The sequence below is a fragment of the Ammospiza nelsoni genome, chromosome 2, assembly GCF_027579445.1.
Source record: "Ammospiza nelsoni isolate bAmmNel1 chromosome 2, bAmmNel1.pri, whole genome shotgun sequence".
NCBI classification, from domain to species: domain Eukaryota; kingdom Metazoa; phylum Chordata; class Aves; order Passeriformes; family Passerellidae; genus Ammospiza; species Ammospiza nelsoni.
The window spans coordinates 99,419,241-99,441,601 of NC_080634.1; the positions used below are offsets into that span (position 1 = coordinate 99,419,241).

Here is a 22,361-nt window from a genome sequence, read left to right on the forward strand (position 1 = left end):
TATGTTAATGGCAAGTTGTACTGCTCTTACATTCTTATCTAGAGGGTCAAAAATTTTTATTATTTGATCCACACATACTGAAGACATACACAAAAACATCATATTTCCACTGTTCTGTGTGTTTTATATACATAAGAGAGTGGAAATTGAGGTTAAATATTTGAAGAAATATTCCATTGTGCTTCAATCTGAGCATATTTAAGTCTAGATGTTAGATATGGATGTAGTAGATATACCTGACAGTTTGTTAGGAATTCCATTCAGCAAACTAGAACTGTAACCAGTGATGAATCTGTTAAAAAGCTTCTTGCATTAGGTTTGAACCTTTTTTTACTGCTGTCATCGTTTTTTCCAAAAGGTTTTTATATCTGTATTTTCAGATGAAGTAAGGCAATAAGACAGAAACTGTTATTCAGCATTTTGGCTTTCCACTGGTGACTATAAAAGACACAACAGCAAAGGAAAGATATTTACTCCACAGCTTCAGAAATAATGCAGGCCAGATTTAAAGGGCTAGTGTTAAAATACAGTCTGAGTTCAAACCCCTACAGTTTAAGGAGTTTGCCAAAAGCAGGGTTATTGCACTGATGATTTGTTAACATTAGCTGAAACCAAAGCTTCTAAAAATTTTATCAGACACAACCATGAATGTTGCTTACAAGGCCACACAAAAGTTCAATTCTTTTTTTCAAGTATCTGAAAAAAATCTGATCATGTAAAACTTCCAGGCTTTTCCATAACATCTAGGCAAATGATAGGAGGAAGAGAGAAATAACAAAAGAAAAAAAAAAAAAAGGCAAAATGTCCCCATACTATTTCACGTATTTTGCATCTGCGAGGTACAGGAGCACTTGAGATCCCTTGAAGCATTATAGCAAAGATGCTGAAGGGGGCTCTACAGTTCATTATGAAAATGCTGGCAGGTGATTCTAGTAGGAGTTCAGCTCTTGTAAACTTGAAGCTAGAAGTGAATTTCAGTAACTATATATTTCCTCCTTAATTTTTTGTCAGATCAGAAGCCTTGCACAGGAGAGAATTAATAGCGTTGAACTGTCTAAACCATTATTGTTGCTTTTTAACAAATCTTGGCATACTGAGGAGAGTTTCAGTGAACTGGAAAAAGCAAATGTTGTGCCAGAATTTTTAAAGGTTAAATAAGATGGTACAGGTAACTATAGGTCAAGGACAATCATTGGAATGCTGAGACTAAATATCTTCAACAAATCTGAAGAGATGACATCATGGCAAATGCCAGCCAGCAAGTTTTTATGGATAATAGATCTTGTCAAACATACTTGATACTGCTTTTTTCCAAGATCAGAAATGAAATTGACAGAGATAGCTGTGCTGACATTAATACACTTGGACTATTTTATGACATTTATTTAGTCTTGTTGACACAGTGGTTAAAACCAAAATGAAATAACAGTGAGTAAAATCAGTGTAATCCAGAGTTACCAAATGGATTAAAAATGGGGTAATAGAAACATCTTGAAAAGTGATTATAGCTGGGGAGTATTCGTCTCAAGGGTTACTTCTAGTGGGAACTCACAGGAATCTCTTCTTGGCATAAGGCTGTTCATCAGCTTTATTGGTTACCTGGAAGGAAATATAAAATGATTACCAAGTACATCTGCAGATGGAATGAAATAGTAAGTTGTGGCATTTGGTGAGTTACACGGACTGATAATGGGGTTTAACAGAAAAAAATACAGCCAGGGAGACTGCTTTGAGCTGCCTGCTGCTGGAGGAGCAGGCTGGAGAGGATGCTCCAGGGGCTGCCTGCTCCAGGAGCAGTGCAGCCAAATTCCTCCCTTACAGGACAGAATGGGGACAAGTTAAGGCTCTAAATGTTTAGCTGTATTAAAATAATTTAAATAACTAAGTAAATAGTTGTCTCTTCTCACAGGTGACTGTCTCAGTGCTTATCTCTGCCCAGAAAATCAAAGCAGTCTATCATAATTTCCATTTATGCTCCGTGGCTTAATGCCATAGGAAATTCACCATGAAGGTGACTTAGGTGTTAACCACTTCCCCAGTAAGAGCATCAATGCCCCTTTCTTGAGATACAAAGAGAAAAAGTGTTTATTTTCAGTTCAAGGTTATCTCTTCCTATCCAAAGTCAAGTATTGCAGTGTCTAGTTTTCTCCTTTTTTATTATGAATATTTGTGGTGCACAATTTAAAGTCCATTCTTAAAAGTGCTGAGGCCTTTCAACCATTGTTTATCTCAGGAGTCAAACTTCTTAAAGTCAGGTTACATTTATTTGGAGGTGTCTTGATACAAAGTGCACCTTTAAATGAAATCTTGGCCCCAGTTGGGTGCATCTATCTTAGAGTGTACAGCCAGTGTGGAGGTAGGAGCACACAAAATCACTCCTGTGCTGGATGCAGTTAGATCAGCAAAGCAGGTCCATTGATGAAAGTGAAACAAGCTATACCTAAGTATAGCCACAGTTCTGGCATCCAAATTATGTTAATTACAATTAAGAGTAGATAATATTAAGACTAACATAATAATAATAATAATATAAGAATAATATTAGTTGTATTAACTTTGCACCTCTTTAAACACCTGAGAAGCGTGCTGTTGCTAGCAGCCATCTTCATTACTGACGTAGACTTTCTATTGTGTTTCTTTTTGAAAAAAAAAAGGTTTTGAAAAAAAAAGTTTTAAAAAAAAAAGTACACAATTCATAATGTAGAGTTTTTCTGTTCTGTTTTTTTCAAAAGAGAAACAGGTAATTATTTGTCTTTTGGAATGAAAGTCAGAGCAGTACAATGCAACGAGGAGTGATGAGGATCCCAAGGAAATTTCTAAGAGTTGAGGGAGGATGGCAAAACCAAAGGGAAATCAAATGTCTCACATACTTCTTCATCTAAAATGTGTTGCCATCTGTTGTAAGTGCAAATCCTGTCTGTCCAAATGCTACAATAAATTACCTTCCCTACCCAGCCCAACATGTCAATTCAGTTATTACAGCTTTTCAAATGGAGTATTTTTGATGCATTGGTCATTTAACAGTGTTCCTTTTCTAGCATTTATATGCATGCTGCAGTCTGGAATTCTTGTCTGAAAATCAGGTCCCCAGGTGCCTGTGGCTTACACTGTTCTCTAGTAGAACACTTGCTGTGAAAAATGACTTGCAATGACTGCTTAGAGTTAAGATTGTGTAAGCTTCCGTTTTCACTCAAATTTTTACTTTTGATTTGAATTTTTCCATGTTTTATGACACATCCTTGATAACTGTTCCCCAGTGTATAATCTGCACCATGTACAGTCTGTACCACATCTAAGACAATAAAAACAGTAGCTAGATGCTTTTGTAAAAAAACATAACAATGACATTTTTAGATGCTGGCTTGGGACAATTTACCATTTTACTTTGGAATTTTCATTTGTTTTCTTCCCAGCCATGAAAATGAATACAGCTAATAAAAAAAGTTTTTCCCCCTCTGTAAATTCAGGATTTTAGCAGCACATTGGTCTGTCTGGTTCATAGTTGACAGATTTTCTTGTTTTCCTAGAGAAAAAGATTTTCTCTCAGGTTTTAAGCATCGATTCAAGGGCACAGAGCAAAGGGTTTCTGTGAATCACAAAACTCTTTGTAGTTAGGCATGTACAAATATGTGCCTTTGCTATTAACCACATCCAAGGCATTTTGCTGTCATTTTGCCTTTGGAAATTATGAGAGAAATTATCCAAAATTTGGATATTATGATGTTTCTGGGATTTCATCCTTGAGATGAAACTAAATACTAATAGTTGGAGTAGTACTAAATTACTTTTTCCCCAATGGCATTTGCAATTTTTTGAAAAGGAAGCAACAAAATTTGAAGGAAAACTACCTTTTCTTATTGAATAGTTTTCTTTTTCGACCTAGAAATTGTACAGAAAATGTAAATATCACAGTTTGCTTGTGTAAGTTCTCAGGCAGTAGGGAATGATTGAAGATTATATTCTCTGTTCTTTTGAATTGGTGCCTGATGCAACAGTCTTTACTTACATAAGCCTGTGTAATTTTTCTCTGAAGTCCATACTTTGCCTGCATGAGGTATGTTTAGAGTGTGTTTTGAACAACTGTGTATGGCACAGAGTCCCTGAGTCACAGACGAAAGACGTGCATGTTGAAAATAATTCAGATTAAGCAAAGCATGAAAGATTGGCATATATAGGTCAGCTAAATTTGCTTCAAAGCTAACTGCTTCCTTTGTGTAGGAAGACTGCTGCGAGGTAGAAGAGGAATACACAGTGAATGTTTTTTTCTGAAATTATTAAAATTTAAACCTTGAAGAATAACTCATTAGAAGGATGAATCACTTGGTCAATAAAAGCAATTGTCCAGTGTGGCAGTAAAAGCAATAGTGTGCACTGATGGCAGAGTCACTGGATAATGATTTTTCTTTTGCCTTTTTTTATGTTTTGTTGCAATTTGGCTCATTAGGATCGTAGGAGGGTTCAATCTGGATAGTATCTCAGGAGATGGCAGAATCAGTGAATAGTTCAGGTTGGCAGGGGCCATTGGAGATCATCTAATCCATCTCCTCTGCTCAGAACAGGGTTGGTTGCACCAGGTTTCCCAGGGCTGTGTCCAGTTGGGTTTTGAATATCTCCTAAGGATTGAGAGTCCACCACTTCACTGGACAGCCAGTTCCAATGCTTCTATCACCCTCACAGTAAAAAATGATTTGCTGTGTTTCAGGGAAATGTCACATGTTTCATTTTGTGCTGAATGCCTTCTATCACAGTGGAAAAAGTGTCCATCCCCTTTGCACCTCTCTCAGGTATTTTTGCACAGAGGATAAGCCATCTGTGAGCCATCTCTTCTCCAGGCTGAGCAGCCCCAGCTCTCTCATCCACTCCTTGTATGGCAGATGCAGCAGTCCATTGATTATCTTTATGGCTATGGATTGTATTTCACTGGGTTCTCCCCAGTGCATCCCTGTCTCTCTCATGCTGGGGAGCCCAGATGTGGATATGGCACTGCTGTGTCTCAGCAGCACTGAGCAGAGGGTGAGCATCCCCCCCAGTGACCCTCTGGCAGTGCTTTTTGTGGTACAGCTCAGCGTGCTCTTGGCTTTCTGTGCTGCAAGGGCACATGGCTGGCTCATGTTCAAGTAGTCCAACCTCCTGCTCAGCACTGGAGAGCCTCAAAGATCCTTTAAACAACCTGTAGAGGAGGGTTTGCAGGGCAGCCACTGCTGTGTTCCCAAGGCTCTGCACGCAGCTGTGCTCTAAAGGCTGCAGTGATGGGAGACCTTGTGTTTGCTGAGGGAAAAATGCATCCTTGAAATGACAGCCTGCCAGGCAAAGATAAAACACACATTTTAGTGTAGATCCAGTAGCAATCTGTGGCTGCATTATTCGTGTTGATATGTGTGTTAGCACAGTCTCTTGGGCCTGCAGCACAGGGTGACTGTGGCTCACAGAGTAAGGACACTTCTGGCCTTCCCTTTGCACAGCTCCTCCTGTGCTGGCCAGGCATTACTGACAAATAAAGTGATGGTACATTTTTCAAGGGCATACATGAAGACTGAGTGTTTATACCTCACCCTAAAGTTTCTGTCCCTCAAATTTCCTGTTTGAAAGCAAAATTAATACTATGGACAGTACCTCAGCAGATGTTGAATGTTTCTAGGCCTAAAAGGTACTGAAATCTGCTGAGTAAAATGTATTACATGGGTGCTGGGACAATATTTAACATTATTTTTCAATTATTTCAGAGTGCTGTTTATGAATTTATGGGTGAATATATATCCCTAAAAGCAGGATGAATGAGATACTAACAGTATTTTTCAGGAACTGGTTAATTAAAATTTACACCTTTATACTTTTATACTGGTGTTAAAACTCAAGGCAGGGATTCTTTCAGCTTTTCAGCTGTACAATACTTCAGAGCAAAACCAACACTGCTTTTAATTCTCATGGTTTAGCACAGACCTGATTTGTGGGCATGCAGTCCTATTTATATGATACATTTTCCTTTTTAGGGCCAGCCTACTCAATTAAAATAAAATAACTTCAGGTTTGGTCCAGATCTCTGATTTATTGAAAGTTGGCTGTAGAGCCAGCCAAGAACCATAGAACCAAAAGTCACTAGAGTTTTCATGAATTATTTTAGATAAATAAGGCCACAGTGTTGTTCTAGGAATACAATACATGTTAAAGTGACTCTTGGATAAGAACAATTAAGAAATTTGACCCAAAAAATGGTTTGCTTTAAATTTCATAAAAGTCACCTCAAAATGAATGTTCCTATATGACATGAAACCATCTGTAACAACACATATTTCATATAACATTATATATATATCTATACATATAATGCCTCCAGCATAATATTTTTGTAGTAAAATAGTATATTATCAAAAGGGTATTTAAGGTATTTTAATAAACCACAACTCCTTTTTTTTAATATCTGTTCTACTTTTCTGTTTTCCTTTTAAACTGGGAAGGCAGTGACTGTATGGTTCCAGAAACAGTGGGCCTTACTCTGAATTTGAAATTATACTTCATTATTTGAAAATGCATTATGCTGAAAAGACAAATCCATTTCTAAAATAAGAGCTGTATTATTATGCAGTTTCTTCTCTGCTAGTAAAGATTTATTCTCTTTGTAAACAATAAATGCATTTTAAGAAAATCAGGGTCAACATTAGAAGGCAACAAGCTTTATTGAGCTACAGTTCCCAAAACATTTTTGTTTAAACTTAACAAAGCTACAGATCTTGGAAAGAATGAAGCTGAGCACCTGTGCAAGTCAAAAGCAAATTGGACATTTTTTCATAGAGCAATAAATATATACTAGCAATGTTTGATGGTTGGCTTGACAAAATCCAAATCTGTGATGGTGAGGACAAAATATTTTTACATGTAAAGAAAGTTTTGGGTTTATCCTACTTTGTTCTGGTACATTTCAAAATAATTTAATAGTCTGTATGAGACCCATTTTTATTGTTTTATATGCACAGACTTGTGACTTTTGTGACCAGATATCTCTTTATATACAAATGCATAAACAATATTTTCAAATGCTTTGTGGTGCAGTTCAAGAGGTCTTTTTGAAAATTTATTCTATTTACCCTGTTTCATAAGTGGTGCAGAATTTTTAACTTCATGTGAAGGAAAGAAATACACTGTATTTTGGGGTTTTGCCATTTGCAAAAAAGCCTGCTTACCTCATATTTCCTTCTAGGTCTCTTCACAGTTTTCTAAACGTGGCTATTTCAATTTTTCTTTGGCCTGAAAGTTGCCATACAGGGTTGGATATTGGACACTGAGCAAACACAGTGATTTTGAAGTTACACAAACATAAACAATTACACCTTTACAAATTTATTCCATGGCACGAATTTTGGTTCTGATCACTTCATGTCCTGTTTTTTAAAGCTTGCAAAAACACAGTATTTTTAGGGTATTAAGAAAATAGCATGTGGGGTAGAAGACAGATGTCTAAAGGTCAAGATGACTTGGCTGGTAAAACCAGTGCAGTCCTACACATTTCTCACTTTATTGCTTTTCAATTTGAGTCTCCAGGCCCAGGGGAGCTTTGCAAGTTTTGCTAATAACCTCTGAGCTGAGAATGTTCAGCCGTGGTGCTTACAGACACCCCTCGTCACAGCCATCCTGTGTTAGGGCTCTGTTTGTAGTCGCCATCCACAAAGCCCTTCCTGGTGTCAGGTTCCTGAATGTCCCCTGAGTGTCACCTGAGGTGTCCCAGGTGCCACCACTCAGGGTGTATGTTAAAACAGAGAGAGCATAGCTTAAGGAGAGTATATAGACTCTGGGAGTCTGTTCTATAAACATTATCCCTAATTTTATGTGTATCTCTTTCTTTAGATGTTTGTTTGCACAGACAGGGCTAAAAGATAACAACGTCCCATGAATTCAGAAATTAAAGATTATTTTCATCCTTGTGGCCTTTGTTAGCTGTTTCAAACTTTGCCCATAGTTGCAGTAAATTGCTAGATCTGTACTGATACTTACTTGCAGCTTTCATTCTCATTTACACAGAGTGAGTGAAACAGGATTACTTCAGACCTTGTTTTCAAGAGCTTTTTATAAGTTCCTCTTTCCATTGCTTGTGCTCTGTTTTCTGTCTGTATCATATTTCTCTCTGTTAATTTGCAGCCCTCAGAAAGGCTTAAACAGCGAGTGCCAAGTACCACTCATCAAAAGATCATTTCCAAGTTGTATTAATCTTTTCCAACATACTTTCCCACATGAAAAAGAAAAAAAGTACCTGCCAAAAGCATTCTTTGGCACATAATAAAATAATTTTGGGTAGCAGACATTTACTCTGAATTCTTGGCAGAAGGTGAACAGGTCCAATATCCAAGAAAAAAGGGTGTAACGTTTAATATTAGTGAATAATCACGACTGTAAAACTTTGGGTAGCTAGACATACTGTAATTTTACCTACAGCTAGGAATCCTTTCTTTATATTTCCCAGTGACTGTGAAAGAGTTTGTAATACTGAACACATTTCCCAGGGCTCTGGAAATAATTTTAATCATTTAGCAATCCTAATCTTGAAACAAATGTGCAAGCCCTATTGTTCAGCTGGTTCTTCTAAAAATATATTTCAATTGCAGTTCTCTATTTTAAATTGCTAATGTGTGTCCTTGTTAAACCCTTTATGTAATTGCAAAGGTAAGTCTTCAAAATAAGCAGACACTGCCAAAGACAGATACTATGGGATGTATTACTGAGAAACAGAAACCTCAACTAAGAGAAGAATCTCAGTCTGCTGTGAATGACAAACAAGAACTGGCAGAGGATTCTTGTCCACTGTTATTTTTTGTAATTGTTAATAGAATCTTACCAGTGGCTTAAGGCACCAGACACTTAGTGTGACCAAACATATTTCCAAGAAACCAGTTGCCCGTTTTGTAAAGTCTTCACATATATGTACACGGGGAGTTTATGACCATATTTTTATGGATACATAATTCAGTTTAGACAAAAAAATCTCAGGAAAAGCAGGGATAGGGATCCATGTTGCATTCTCAGTTCTCAGTGCATCATATAAATGGCAACTACAGTCAAGTACAGTGAAGAGCAGCACTATATTCTCTCAGGCAATGGAAAGAAATTACATCACTTGCCTCAGGAACTAGCATGTGCTAGGCCCTGAATTAAGAAAATACAGTTGCTCTAACTTAAGTTGTTTGCCCTTGGTTTTGCATACAGAAATTGCATTCAAATCTGCTCTTAGTGATACATGTGCCTTGCTTCTGTACACTGATAAATCTAGACCTACAAAAGTCTTCATTTAACACTGTCTGTGTTGTTTGTCCGTCATTAGTTTTTGGAGGAAATTGTTCTGTTCGTGGTCATATTTCACTGGGTTTTTTTGTATTTTTTGGACCTTTTTTTAGCTGCTGTGCTGGGGCTCTAATTTATTTCAGAATACCACATTGCACCACTCTGCCCTTCTTGCCTTCCTGCTCCCATGGCACTCCCAGGACCAGACGTCAAACTTGGGATGAAATGTTTTTCTCCTGCTTGCATCTGGTTTCTTTGGCAGGCAGTTGTGCAGGCAGCTTTGGAGCTCCTCGGGTTTGGTAACGCGGCGGAGCAGCTGATGGGATTGCGGGTGGACGTCTGCTCCTCCTGCGCGTGATTTTCTTTTGACTCATGATGCAGTGGAATATTTCTACTTGATGTGTCTGAATCTCCTGGGAATTTTGCCCATATACCCATTTATGGTCATAAAGATGACTTTCCTTTGCCCCTCACAAACATTTTTTTTTGCCCTGCAGCCTATATAGCTGTACAGGCCTTCTGTTCTTGTCTGAATTGTCCTGTGGTCAAAGTCTCAGCAGTAGTGCCAGCTGCAAGACTTACTTTAAAGAAGACATGATCTACTGCAGCCAGAAAACTTGAGATTGCGGGTGGATCCCATTATAGCAGCTTCATGTTGATTCTGCTGAGCCAGACATTTTAACAATGTCTAAAGCCTTGTTCATTTTTGTCTCCTCTACCTGCCAAATACTTTAAAAGGGAACACTGTGTTACTTCAGAGGTGAGGACTGGAGGAGCTTGTGTTGGAAATTTCAAAAAAGAAAGGCAACACAATGGCAGAGAAATCAATTAAGCAAGAAGTGCTGGTTATTTCCATGTGGAGATGTTTAATTGTTGGAGAAAAAGAAGGGACTGTCAGGTAGTTTATTCCTTTTCTTTTGTTTTTCTTCTCTCTTTCTTTTAAAGTAATAGCATCACTAATTTAGTGATCTTCAGAAATTGAAGTTAAGATCTCTATATATGCAAACCTCAGTCTGGACTGCTTCAGTTAAAGAAATAGGAAAATTTATTGAAGGAAATGACACAGATCTCCATATGAAATGTCACTATTTTTCAGAAAAGAGGGCCACACTCAGCATTAGTTATACAAAGATTTGTAGGAGTGGCTTGTTACTTGTATTCAGTGTTGGGGTAGAGGGTGTTCATCATCAAGATGCCCAAAGTGTATGAAAAAGGCAATTTGATTTTCATAATTCTCTATTCTCTGTTTTATTGTACTGTAGCAAATGTTTCAGTGAAGGATCTTACAGTGTGAGTAATTGAACCAAATAAGTCACAAATAACTGAAAAACACCTGGGTTTTAAAAATTATCTGTACAGCAAACTATTTAGGTTAACCCGAGAAACCTAAGTCCACTTAGCTCACAAACAGAAAACCTTGTTCAAGAGATCGCTTGTCTATTGTTCATCAGGGCATCCCCAAAGTAACTCCCCAGTAACCAGTAAGGACTGAAACAGTTCAAGGTTCTTTGCTTTTACAGACCCCTCTTTGTCATTCCCCTCACCTGTACAAATACAGCAGCAGGTACTGTAACTGCTACAATTCAAGGCTGCAGTTTTACAAAGACAAGCTTTTTGTGGTGCTAAAGAGATTGGAAAATTAAAGGAACACTTGGTAGATGTCAGTTTTACCTGGAGCTGTGAGTGCCAAATGAGCCAGCATGGGGAATACTCAGCATCACCCCAGTGTGAGTCTAAAAGGAGGCATAATGCCTTGCTCCCAGAAGAGATGAGACACATCACTGGAGAAGAAAAGTCATTCCCTGGGCTGTGTGGCTCCCCAGTTGCCTTTCCTACACCTACATTGACAGGCATTTCTGATGTGAGCCTGGCATATTGCAAACAATTAAAACTATGTAGCCTTCAGATCAAACAAGCATGCAACTAACATCATTATGTTCATTAAATAAAACCTTGTCATTTTATGATCAATGACAAATCTAGCTTCAAAGGGAAGCCATTTCTAACTGAAAAAGGAACAGCCAAAGGAAAAACCCTCCATCATCTCCGTTTTTGCAGTTATAGCAAAACCTATCAGTGAAATTTTGCAAAACACAGTCCTACATATGCATTTTTTGGCACTGCCTAGGGCAAGAATTCCCAAACGGCTGTGTATGTACCACTGAGAGTATATACAGACACCTCAGTGTGGGAAAAGATATAGCACAGAACCAGGACCTGTTACCACTGTCAGTACAAAAAAACTGTGGGAATCTCTCAATTAGGAATTGCAGTCAGTTTCCTAGTCTGTTTCTGACTTGTGTAATAATTTTTGAGATTGGGGGGTCAAATTTAATTAATTGTTTTCTACATTCATTATTTCTTCTCTGCTTTTATGCTCTGTGAAATACTTCAAGTCCAACTATAAGTCACCTCCATTCGTACCAAGATCATCCCAAGATGAACTTTTTCTGCACAAGAATTTTTTCTGCATTATTCCTATGGGTATATTTTTCATTTATGATAAGGTCGTTACAAATTATGCATAGCTTGATGATTTCTGTTTTCCCATCTTTTTTGGGGCTGAAAAAACCTGAAAGCCATTCTCTCAAGTCTGCTGAAAGATGCCATTTAGGGCACTGGTCATGTCACAGCAATAGCAGCTGGCTCACTGCTATGAAACCTGTTTCTTGTCTTCAGCCTTTTGTGTTCATGCTTTTAACCTCAAAAGCTCATGGTCTCACTGCATGTGTCTTCAAAGGGTATATTGCGCTAAAATTTTGTTTACTGGTGCTATTTGAACAGAAGTTTTTGTTTTGTGGAATGATTTTTGCAGTCACCAATGACAGAATTTATGAGAAGGAATGCACGCAGACACGGATTTGCAATTTTCATTCATTTCACTGCTGCCACGGCATTTTCAGTTTGTCTGCTGTAATTTCATGTCTCCCCCACCACATCCTTCCTTCAGATCCCCACTTGCAGAGGTCCTTCTGTCTCTGCTCACGCTCCCAACTGCCTTGGCAGACTGGGGCTGGGGGTGGTGCTTGTGTCTTGACTTTGTGTCCCCAGTGTATTTCACAATCTTAGAAGGAGGGCCAGGTTAACAAGATAACATTTTTTTAAAATTGCCTTTGTTTGATCGAAATCACCTTCTCATAAGACTGAACTATGGAGCTGCAGCTTTGCTGTGTAATTTAGTGTAGTTCAGTGCCGAGCCCTGAAGAGAACTGATGACGTCTGGTAACTATAAAAGTAAAGCTCAGGTGATTCTTCAGTGTTATCAGAAACCTGATGTAGGTACAGCTTCATTGAGGATTTTTTTTTGACTGTGTGAGGTGGTTATAAAACTGTTTATTTTCAAATGAGCCTTATATAACTGCTGTGGTAATACAAGAAATCAGGAGGGAATTAGCTATCTATTGGAGGACTGGTTGGCATATTTCTGTTGGTTTTTTGGCTTTTTTTTTAATTACAATTGTATTGGTTGCTTTTTTTTAAAGAGGTGTGAGGAGTGCTGTGTCCAGCAGCACCTACTTAAACAGTTTTGTGCCATTGATTTTTGTTAATCGAATCTTGTCTGATAAAATCTTAGGAAAATTGCTCACAGCTGCTGGAAGTGTGTGAGTGAGATTGGTCCTCAGTGACAGCGTACCGGGAGTTTTGTGTTCCCTCATCTAACAGGTGCTTTGGTGATAGTTTCTCAGCATCCAGAGAAACAGTAAAATAACAAGTTTCATTGCAAAAACACAACTGAGTTTTGTACTGAAAAGTTTCTTCTCTCTCATGCTGTGAGGTGAGTTGTGTTGCTCTCTGGGGATCAGCACTGAACAAAGAGGTTTAGCTGTGTGCACAATCATCTGTCTCCTGGCAAAGATGATATGCCAGGGGCTTGAGATATGCCAGCAGCCAGCTAAAAAATCTGTAAGACACAAAATACAATAATGAGATGTAAAATGTCATACTTAAGATTTATGTCTGCCATAGATCCACAGTCGTGGTTTTCCACTTTTTTACTTTTTCCTTCCATGTTTGTTGGTTGCCATTTTTATGCCATCCTCCTGTTGTTTCAATCAGAGACCGTGTTACAATTTTCTGAGCTGTTGACTTGGAAACTAGCTGCTGGGCATTTTAGCAGTCACCTTTAGTGCTCTTGGACGGCATCTCAATTTTCCTAGATTTACGATTTATCTGTTGTGTATTTTTATGTTCATTCTGTTTTAAGAAAGTTGTGTTACCATTGTTGATTAACTCAAATACACATAAATATAAATTAAGAGGAGTCTGATTCTCTAATTCTGGCTAGTTTTATGCCATATATTTATAGATACACATAGAGGTTTCAGTGTTCAGTGATTAGGCCCTGGACCTCTCAGGTGAAGGCTATGTACACTCAGTGCTTGATTTCTCTTCCTCATTGTGGTTCCCAGTAATGTGCTTAGATGTCCTATAAAACTAATAACCAGGGAAAAACACTGCCCTGCAGATCTTACAGTCTGTTTCACAGCTGGAGGTCCAGTAGCTCATAAACTAGACCAGGACATAAAGAGCAATGCAGAATAAGAAATTGGCCTAGGGATTACATAAATGACACTGCAGTTTTTCAGTGGGGGTTTTTATCTGTCCTCTTTTAATGCCTTGTGGTCCTATGGAATTCTGTTCATAGGTGGACCTGCCATTTCCTAAAAAGTGTCCAAAGCATCCCCCAAAACTGGGAGAGTGCCAGGAAGGGAAATTAGGGTGGGAGAGAAGAGAGAGGAAGCTGTTAGCAGGAAAAAGAGAAAAGCAGCAGCAAAATAAATTGCATAGGGGGAGGGGGAGAATCAGAGAAATACATACCTTGGTTTCAAATGTGGGAAGCATTCTGTTTCTCAGCTTGTTTTTGCTAGCTATCTGTGTTAATAATTGAGCTAGCTGGGAAAAGCATCTTGAAAAGACAGAGAGAAAGCACTACTGTCAAGCGAGCCCAAAATCACATCCCCAGCCTGCGCACAATTGGACATTGCAGTGATATAGGGGAAATCCCTTAACGGACAGAACTATAAATGAAACTGGTGTTGACAAGGGGAAGAGGCACAGCTATATTTAACGGAAGTATTTTCATTTGAAAGCTGCTTTCTTTTTCTTTTTGGGGGGGGTTTGTTGTTTTTTCTTGTCTAGCTGGTGGAGACGATGAGAGCTCTTCCTGTTTGAGGCAGTGCATGGGTGGTTTCCCCAAGGCTTTTAATGTTAGATTAATGCTCTGGAGACAGTGTGATGATAAATGGGTTCCTACAGTTATATCTACATCCTGTTCCCCCTCCCCCTCCCACAGCTGCCCCTCTGTACAGTCTCTCTGCAGCGCTCGCCTCCATACCCAGCAACAGTTCTGAGCAGCTTCAGACAGAATTTAAGGCAGCACTCTTTAAAATTTGTCTGCCAAAATTCTTTAATTTTCAGTGCTGTCGCTTTCATTGCCACTTACTTATGCAGACAATGACAAAAATGAAACAGGGAAGAGAAAGACTTCTGGCTGAAGTACAGGCCACCTCAGCTTGTCATCTGCTGTGTGGCAGATCCCAGTTAATTACTTTTGCTATTGCTGTTCACATACAGAAAATAGGTTTACAGGGGTGGCCTTTCTGTGGTTTCACGTTTTAACAGCAGTGCTCTGCCCATCATATTGTACTAAGCAATAAATGAGCTGAGGATTGGAAATCTTTTCCGTGGTATAAGGGAATGTCTCCTCTGTGTCAGCTGCATCTATGCCTTGATTTTATGCAACTTGCATGCTAGTAGGGATTTAAGTGTGCAGCTTCACAAACACCCAGCACTGAAATTCAGCAAGGGAAACGGAGATTTGAGGCGCTTTTTTTAGCTGGACCTGCCCTTGTGGTGATTGCCGGTGTTTACGTGTTCTGGGGGGCTGTGTTTTGGTTAGTGCAGTTATTTTTCTGTGCATGCATTTCCATTTCTATCTATATGGCTTGCCCTGTATGTGGGGGAGGGAGGGGGGTGGGCAGGCCGGGTGGCTGAGGTTGATCTCCCCAGCTCTGAGCAGCCAGCCCACACCCTCCTGCTTACACGGCAGCATCTCTTAGATCTCAAGACAGAATTATTTTTAGACAGTGAAGGTGCATCTGGCGGGTGCATTTAGATTTCATATCATGGCTTCCTTTTCCTGCTCTCAGGTTTCTCCCACTCGGCCTTTACCTTCGGTATCGAGAGCCACATCAGCCAGTCCAACATCAACGGAACACTAGTGCCACCTGCTGCACTCATCTCCATCCTCCAGAAGGGGCTCCAGTATGTGGAGGCCGAGATCAGCATCAACGAAGTAAGTGCCACTGCTGCCAGCTGCCACTGCTGCCACCGCTGCCACCGCTGGGACGTGCCGAGCAGCACACCCCAGCAGCCCCAGCACGAGCCGCTGCCCATCTTCTCCTCATCTGGTTTAATTTTATTCCTCATACTTTGCCCCATCCCAGCAGAAAGCCCGAAAGCTCTGAGATGGAAACATGTTTCTGGTTTTTCAGCTGTGGCAGGGAGGTGTTCTCTGCACTGCTTACCTGGTGTTTCATGGTATTTCTGCTACCCCAGCCAACAAATCCAGGGTGTATAGGTTCTTGCAGCAAACAAGAAAAAGTACCTGTGCTTACAGCCTTGTGTTTTCAAGGTCATAGCAGAATTTGGCAGGAAAAACCTGCAGCATGGGTTAAAACTTCACTCCCTGACACCTCCTAGCAGGCAGCACTGTTCACAAGCCATGAGAAGCCTGATCAGAAATCCACGGAAGTCACTGGAGAGTGACTTTGGCCTAGATCATATGAGATGAGGCATCATGTTCATGGTTAAACACTTGCATGTAAATTCTCAGTGTGGCTGAGGTGCAGGTTTTCTGTAGATATTGTATGAACAGCCACAGACTGTCTCTGTTGTCCTTGAGCTGCCAGTGGAAACAAAGAGGGGATGTGGGAAAAGCCAGTGGTTTTGCCCTTCCAACCTTAAAGACGAGGTGCTTTGAGAGGGAATGAAGCCTGACACGTAAGCAAGTGCTGCATTACAAGATTTTTATGATAGATACTTCTGATTGACAAGCATCTGTAATAAAAATTAATACAGAGAAGCTACTGCTTTTTCCTCTACACCTGAATGTAGCATGTGAACAGCATGGGTGAGAACAAAGGAATATAAAATAGAGAAAGGGCTCTGTTGTTTGCGATGTGTAGTTTGGAAACTCTTTTTGTTTTATTCAAACATTCTGTGTGTTTTTGCTTCTTGTGACTCAATAACACGTTTAAGATTTGTATATGTGTTATTTTGTAATTGGGGCAATAACATTTGACATTCACGCCAAGCTGCACTTTGATGCAGTTGTAATAACAAACCAGTGTTAGGAAGCTGTCTCAATTTGCTGCTACTTAACATTTTGCCCCATGCCTGAAACTGGAGCTACACAGTTAAAAAGTTCCAGCTCTGAAGCGCTTAGATCAGGTTGTAGGGTCCTGCATTGCCCAGCTTCAAGACTTTCCCTAAAATGAGAGAATAATCTGAAAATATGCCTGTTGTCACCTATAAGATTTATGTTTCTCTCTCATGGTTTGAGTCAGGTTGAACAAGGCTGTGAGCATGATCTAGTGGAAGGTGTCCTTGTCACAGCAGGGATGTTGGAAGTGGATGGCCTTTAAGGTCCTTTCCAACTCAACCCAAGCCATTCTCTGATCCTGTTCAAACACATACTGTTAAGTATGTTGCAGCAAAGCAAAGGCCACTCATGCTACATCTGAATCCCAGTAAGGGCTACCATAGATGCTTCCCTATGTAATCAGTGAGTCGATGAACTAGTGTGCATAAAATTATTGTTTGTGATCTATGAAATGGCAGTCATGTAAATAGTCCAGTGAGCACATTTACAGATGAAAGTGTAAGATGTCAGGATCTGTTGGCAAATATTTTGTTTATTGTGTAGCAAGAATTTGAGTCAAGATTCAAATAAATTTTGGCAGACACATAAAAAATGTTGAGGAGAAAGAGATTATGGTTTCTTCTCTAATGACTGTCTCTCCTTTTTCTTCCTTATGAGGAAACAAATATGTATTATCTTAATATTGTAATTATAAGGGGTAATGCAACAACTAGGTCAGCAGAAACATACCAGTCAGGCAAGCAGCTATTTTTCTATATTAATTGTTCTCACCTATGGAAGATTATATTGTTTATCAGCTACATTATCTATCTGTATCGTATTCTTACTTGCTCTTTCTCAAGAGCAAATCTTTCACCACCAGATCATTATTATTTCAAAGAATTGAAGGGAGTCTGTAGAAGATTGGCAAAATTGCACTTTACGAAGACTACTGCAATCTTTCCCCTATATTTAAGATAATAGGAGAGTGAAAGTCAAGAAAAGCTAAGTCAATATAGTCTGTATTAAGTCTTCAACAGCCCCCAAAAGTTTACTCAATTGGTTGTTGAAGCTGAAGTCTAATTTACAGAAATCAAAATGAAATTCATAACTATTATTAATAATACAGTGGAATAAAATAAAAATAATGGTAAGGCTGTCTTGTATGATCAGCTACAACCGGTGGTGCTGGGTTGAAAAACTGCATAAGAAACCACTGAATTTATGTATACATCATGTTTTGGCTGAGGTTCATTATACATCATCTGCTTCCATTCCATTCCTATGCTCCTGTAAGTGTGGGAAAACAAGCAGTTTAACCAAAGTCTTTTTGCCTTTATCATGGCTTTAGCCATGACTCTGTTTTTTCAAACAGAAAACAAAGTGAAACTTTTTGTCATTGGTCAGATGTATTTTTTAACATGGCTTAACTCCTTTTGCATCTATAAAGCATTATATATGTTAGAACTTTCTATAAAATTCCAACAAATTACTTTTTGATCAATCAGATTTCTGAGTGGACCATGAGTGCCACCATCACAGATCTGAGAGAGAGGCAGTCCTTAGTCCTGTGGCCCTGTTGGTTCAGTCAAAGTGCAGTATTTTCACACGGACTTATTTTGTGATTCTTTGCTGCCTGAGTGGTGAAGATCCTAACCCTGGGCTCGTTCTCCCTGTGCTCGTTCCCTTGTGCTCGTTCTCCCTGCAGGATGGTACAGTGTTTGATGGCAGGCCGATAGAGTCCCTGTCTCTGATAGACGCGGTGATGCCTGATGTCGTCCAGACGCGGCAGCAAGCGTTCCGAGAGAAGCTCGCGCAGCAGCAGGCCAGCGCCGCAGCAGCCGCGGCGGCCACGGCGGCCACAGCGGGAGCCACGACGACTGCTGTTTCCCAGCAGAACACACCAAAGAACGGAGAAGCCACTGTGAATGGAGAGGAGAATGGGGCACATGCAATAAGTAAGCCAACATGCAGCTGCCTGCCATCACTGGGCTGTTTGTGTTTCAATAATGTTCTTGTACTTAGTTACGGCATGGGGTGCAAGGTGTACTTTCTGCATGGTGGTAGAATTAAGGGCAATCATTCCAGGGCATGTTGATTAAAAATGATGTTTCATATCACAGGGCTGTGTTTTATCTGTCTCTAACAACCTGAAAACTTAAGATATGTTCAGAATTGCAAGTTGAAGACAGAGTCAAGAAGTGGAGCTGTATGCTCTCTCCTTGGAGCAGGCTACCCAGACGTTATTATGAGCCTTCTAGATGCTTTTAGATATTGGATAAAAACTGGGCTGTAGCCAAAGCTTGTCATTTTGGCCAGGCTAGGAGAGAGATGGGTTGAGAGGCTGGGACCTTGTCTTGGTTTTAAAGACAGGTGTCTGCCAAGGAAGTCAGGAACCTCTCTTGGAATGGAGAATATGACCCCCTTGCCTCCAAATTATTATGACTTGGAAATTAAGGGGCTTTCAGGCAAAGATATGGGAAAAGGAGTAACAGTTCTTTCCTGGTATGTATAACATACAGGCAAAACAACCAACCACTCTGGCAGCAGCAGCAGACAGACCCACAAACCTGGTGACAGATTTCTCTTGGCTGTCAAGTGCTTTCCCCGTGGGTGCAGTTCCGGGCACAGCCAGCAGAGGCGCTGCTGGCTCCTGGCTGGGCAGGGCGGGTGCGATGGCTCCCCCGCGCCTGCAGGGGGCGCTGTGGCCGAGCTCAGCCGCCTTGCCGCACTGATGGCAGCTGACAGAAGGGATGGGAAAAGCGGCCTGCTTTACGAACCCACAGGAGCAGTAGGTCCCTGTGCCTCTTTGGAGGGCAAAATGAGCTATAGCAGGAACCTTGGAAGCAGCAAGGGTGGGAGAAGACAGTAGGAGATGGAGCCTCACAGTGGTGGTGAACTCTTCCCACAGCGATCTCAGCCTGTTTCCCTTCTTATGCAGAAAAATGAGAGAGAGCGAGGAACTGCACTCAGCCCCTTCCCCCAGCCCAAATCTCCTGCTATTTCTGCTGGTCCAAGAAAAACCACCCAGCTAATAGAGTAGCCAGCCACACCCTTCCCCTGTATTGTGGCAACTTCTTTTGTCTCTCTTGAGTGCCTGTTATTGTTGTCCCTTAGGACATGTGGGAGAAAATTCCCTGAGAGAAAGAAAACAAAAGGAGTAATCCTAACCTCCAACAGCCCTACAAGCCCTATCTGTGTAATTGTTGTGTGAGCAGTGCGTAGCTGTCCTTGTGCAGTAGCTGTTCTGTGATTATCCATAGCCTTGGCATGGTCCATGGCCCAGTTTGGCATGTTCCAGCTTCCATTTGTGTAGGGTGTGGCCAAGCACAGGAGCATCCCTATCCTTAGTGTCATGGTCATTAGCCCAATTGGACTGCACCAGCTGTCCATTCCCAAACAGCATTGCCAAGCACATGTGCCAAGGACCGTTCCCAGCAAACTGCTTGGAAGCAGCCAACCTGTCTTGAAAACATAGAGCAAAATTGTTCCTTGGCCTTTTATTTAATAGCATGTGCTTATTCATAAATTCACTGCAAGTATCAATTTCAAGGTCCCACCTTCCTGAGATTTCCTTAGTCTTTGGGAACAGTCTGTTCTCAAGAGCGCTGAATTCACCTTCGTTCATGGGTGACTAAGGAACACTGCACTTATATATTAATCATCCAAAGTCAGACATTTCCAAATAGAGTGGGTCCTACCTGCTTGTGTAACTAGATCCTGATGCCTGTGCTAACACTGTGGGGCAGATGGGATTACTGGTTCTGGTTGCTGTGTGCAAGGCCCATTGCATACTGGCTGACTTCTGAAACCAGCCCTTACGGCCCTGGTGTCTTACAAGAAAACTCCAGAGGAACATGCATGGCAGGTTTTGTAGGAAGTCCTAACAGCTGTTAGACAAGGTCAGGACTGTAGTCATGTAATAGATTTTATTAGTTCTGCAATGTAGATAAAGTTATCAGTCTGCACCTTCTCTTTGATCTGAATAGATTCCTGTGCGGGTCAGTGAGAAAACTTTCAAAACAGGTTTTCCTTCAGAGAATTCCAGTTAGACAGGGTTTTTCCCCCAGTAAAACTGCAGTTATTTAAATAACATTTTTATTTGAGAAAGCAAATGTAAGAAAGATCTGAACATTTTAAAAATATTAATCTGTTCTCAAACTATGGATTGCGTATGTTTTACTTTCAACTAACCTTCTGCTTTGAAACCTTAATAATTTTATATGTGAAGAGGTACACACTGAAATTAAAGTACTGTTAAATGTATCAAATGCTGACATTTTGTTTGTTGACACATCTTCAGCTGATCTGTGAAAATTTTAGGGGAATGTCTTGCTGTCTCAGGGCCTGAAAAAAACAAATTCTTAAGGTAGAAAACTGATCCATCGGTTCATCACTAAAAGAGAACCACTCAGATATATTTCCTTCTGATCAAAAAAAATATACCTACTTTTGTATTAACAAAAAGAAAGCCTTAAAGATCAGTTCATGTTTACAGCCACACTGTAAGCCTTGATGTCTCAAATCTGACATTTTCTAATTAAAAAAAAAATTAATTCTCACAGCTATATTTAATAGGGGGATTTTCACAAACAGTTGCAGATCTTTTCTTGGAGTATTGAGAAGGACTTTTCCTGGAAGAAAGAAATAATAATGAGTAGAAAAGACTGCTGATATGAAAGCTGTGAGAAACTTCCCAAACGTTAATTTTTACTGTTGCTGTATTCCACAGACCTGGCATATATTGGCAGAGGTTTAAACAATGTGCTAGTCCTTAGTCATAACCTGGAAGTCACCCAAATACCAGGCTCTCAAAAAAAGTGGAATGGGTGGAGCAGGAGGAAGAGATGTCTTTGAGAAATTACCTAGTTTGCATTTATTCTGGCATGGAGTTCTCCCTGACACTCTTAAGTCTTTCCAGAAAGGTTTTAAAATATTATATGATAAGTTTTTCTATGTGGCATTACCAATACAATATGATAGCTTTCAGAAAGAGAGGAGACAGAAAACAATAACAATAGTTTGAGGTGCAGATTCAAATACTGAATTTAAAAAGTTGCTGCCTTTTCTTGTTGCTTCCCAAGTAATGTTCTCAGTTTTAAGTCACTTCAAATGTTACAGGAAAAAATAAAAGTCAGCATGTAGAAATGGAGCCAAACTTTGGATTGTTTTCCAACACAAATATTTTTAGTGTAATTTGTTTCATTTTATTTGCAAGGATTGACTTAGGTTTATGAAAAATAAAGCTCTGGAAAGAGGACTAAGCCCTGTTCTTTTATTAAAACTACAGCCATAAAGAGCAACTTTAGTGAAAGACCTCTTGAATATTTAAGTAAAAAAAAAAAAAAATGTATTTCCTGAGAAAAGGCAGGGTTAGCACTCACAAGATCTTAAAATCTTAAAAATATCTATTTTTTTCCTTGGAGGAAATAGTTAGTATTACTTACCAGTGTGTTAGAATTTTTCCTTTTAGACTAAAAAAAAACCCCTCAATCTTAATACTTTGGGGTAATATTCTAATTTCCAGTTGTTTGGGATTTTCTATACATTTGAGGAAAAGAATTATAATGCAGGCTATTACCAAAGATCCCCTGGCCTTTAGAGAATGTTTTGTGTTAACATTTGGACAGAGTCCTTCCCTATGTGACCTGCAGACTTAGTTTTTCACCTGAGGCTCTGCTGCAGTTAGCAGAAATGCCTTCTCTTTCAGAGAACCCCCCCAGGGCAATTT

General features: G+C 39.9%; 1 protein-coding gene across 2 annotated transcripts in view; it reads left to right on the forward strand.

Moving 5' to 3' along the window:
* TBL1X (transducin beta like 1 X-linked) overlaps nucleotides 1-22,361 on the forward strand; it is a 191,910-nt gene that overhangs the window by 139,394 nt on the left and 30,155 nt on the right. For both annotated transcript variants that reach the window (XM_059493473.1, XM_059493472.1), the window contains 2 exons: nucleotides 15,417-15,562; nucleotides 18,339-18,588. In XM_059493473.1, the coding sequence (XP_059349456.1) occupies nucleotides 15,417-15,562; nucleotides 18,339-18,588 (396 nt within the window). The remainder of the gene's footprint in view (nucleotides 1-15,416; nucleotides 15,563-18,338; nucleotides 18,589-22,361) is intronic.